This window comes from Pistacia vera, unplaced genomic scaffold (assembly GCF_008641045.1).
Source record: "Pistacia vera cultivar Batoury unplaced genomic scaffold, PisVer_v2 Contig596, whole genome shotgun sequence".
NCBI classification, from domain to species: Eukaryota; Viridiplantae; Streptophyta; class Magnoliopsida; order Sapindales; family Anacardiaceae; genus Pistacia; species Pistacia vera.
The window spans coordinates 10926-13083 of NW_022196441.1; the positions used below are offsets into that span (position 1 = coordinate 10926).

A 2158-nucleotide genomic window follows, 5' to 3' on the forward strand; every position below is an offset into this window, starting at 1 on the left:
CTGTTTAATTAATTAGGCAGCATATTAGTTTCTCTGTTCTTTTTATTAATTAATGATTTGGATGAAAATGCATTCTAGAATCTGTCATTTTCCTTAATTTTTTGTTAGTTTGAATAGAAATGCTGTATTGATAAGATGTTAACTATCTAGAGCAAAGATTTTTTTTTGACAAATTAAATAATTGGTAGAATATAGATATGTCTATGTGACTTTTATGATTTAATTAAGAAAAAGGGGAACAGTAATTAACGGTGAGAGGGCAGCATGAGTGGATAAAGGAATGATTCGGTTAGCACTTTTGAAGCAAAATGGAAGACAACCCTAAAAGATGTATGGAAAACCCAAGAAACATATATATATACAAGAGGTTCATGTTTTTTAAGTAAAAAAGCAAAGCATAATCATCTATTTAATTGGACCCATTCATCCATCTCTATTACATTATGCTTTTAATTAATTTCATCTTTTTTTCAATTAAGAAGAACAAACTTTACGTAATTTCATTTCTAATAGAAAGAATAAAGGAGGAAGGGGGTTAATTCACTCAATAACCAAACATTAACATAAAAAACATAAATAAATAAAAAATAATAATAAAAAAAAGAAGAAGAAGAGTTATTAATTTAGGTAAAATAAAACCATAAGTTTTACAAACGTTATCTACAAACAAAACCCACTTGCTAATCTCAATTCTCATGAGAAATATAAAAAAGTTTTAACCATAATATGTATATATGTATAGACTCTGTGCTCCTAAAATGTAAGCTGTGTGGGTTTCTTTGGATTTATTTGAATATATATAGCTCAAAAGGAGTAGATTTGATCAACACTTTTCATCACCTGGACTTGAGTGATAAGACACTTTATGTAATGGGCAGTTTCATCCAACAAGCTGCATAAATCCATTGCTTCGCCTCCTGGAACTAGCTTTCGAAGCTCTTTCGCATGGCGAAATCCAACTTCTTCATCATCATTCTTCTTCTTCTTGTTCTTCTTATTCTTTTTATTCTCTTTCAAAAGTTTTTTCTTATTGTTGAATCTTGATCTCTGGCGCCATGCTTTGTAATGAATCTTCCAAAGCAATGCCCTACTCCAAGCTCTCCTTGAACCAACAGCCAAAGCCAATGATTTATCAGCTGCAATCTTAACCCTACCATATAAATAGGGTCTTGGAGAAGGATTAGATGAAGAAGAAGAAGAAGAAGTGGGTAGTAATCTTTGTTGCCTCTTTATTTTTTTAAAAGCTCGAAGAAACCCTCTTGTGAACCTAGATTTTACAGAACTAGGGTTTGAAGATATGTGGTGGTATGTCTTAGGATTCATGGATACAATTATGAAAAGAGATCACCAAGACAACTCTCTCTATCTTTACTAGTTTTGAAATTAGGGTTTTGAAGTGGGGTATATATATAGAGAGAGCTAAATTGCTTTTTATGGGATAGATGGATGGATCAAAGTACAAAGATTATTGGTTGGAGAGATACGAGATTTTCTTCTGACACAAAGGGCCTATTTGCTCAGAGAAAAGGTAGATTTAGTTTTATAAGTACTTCTGACACATATTTAAAGGAATATAATATCATATATTTCTGTAAATATATGAATAAAGAGAACTGAACCCAGAAAATTTGATGAAAAAGGTAGAAGAAGGTGGAAGAAAGCAGAGAGAGAGGTGGAGATGAGAAGAGAGATGTGGTTAGCAAAGAAAGAAGAAAACAAATAAGGAGAGCAAGAGATAGAAAATGGAAGGTGTGCAGAGGAAGGAGAGTTGGAGAATCAATCTCTTAAGTTTATATTATCAGCGTGGTTGTCGAAAGAGTTTATAATATTTTCTAATTAAAGAACTAATAAATTCGGTTTTACTTACTCTAATTATTTATTTCATTTTCAGGGTGAGGGTTTGGCCAATGAAAAAAGTGAGCTTTGTGGGGCCACAAATTGCCAACTACCATATGATCGCACATGGTTCCCTTTTCCCACTTGAATTGTGGGTCCTTTTACTAGTAATTATATTAACTAATTAAAATTATGGTATATATTTGGGTTCTTGTGATGGTGATGGATGAATAATAATGGAGGACGTGGAATGATTTGATGGGGTGGTAATGTCGGCACTTAAAATGGATAATGGATTACACAAACACAACCAAAGCTTAAT

General features: G+C 32.2%; 1 protein-coding gene across 1 annotated transcript; it reads right to left on the bottom strand.

Annotated features, from left to right (window-relative positions):
* Positions 1 to 598: 598 nt before the first annotated feature.
* Positions 599 to 1796, bottom strand: LOC116110093 (transcription factor IBH1-like). Its single transcript, XM_031396323.1, has one exon. The coding sequence runs from the start codon at positions 1321 to 1323 to the stop codon at positions 805 to 807; it is 519 nt and encodes a 172-aa protein (XP_031252183.1). The 5' UTR covers positions 1324 to 1796; the 3' UTR covers positions 599 to 804.
* Between the last annotated feature and the right edge of the window lie 362 nt (positions 1797 to 2158).

Bases quoted from the DNA above. Each gene is read 5' to 3' on its own strand.
- LOC116110093 (XM_031396323.1), bottom strand. From the start codon at position 1,323: ATGAATCCTAAGACATACCACCACATATCTTCAAACCCTAGTTCTGTA.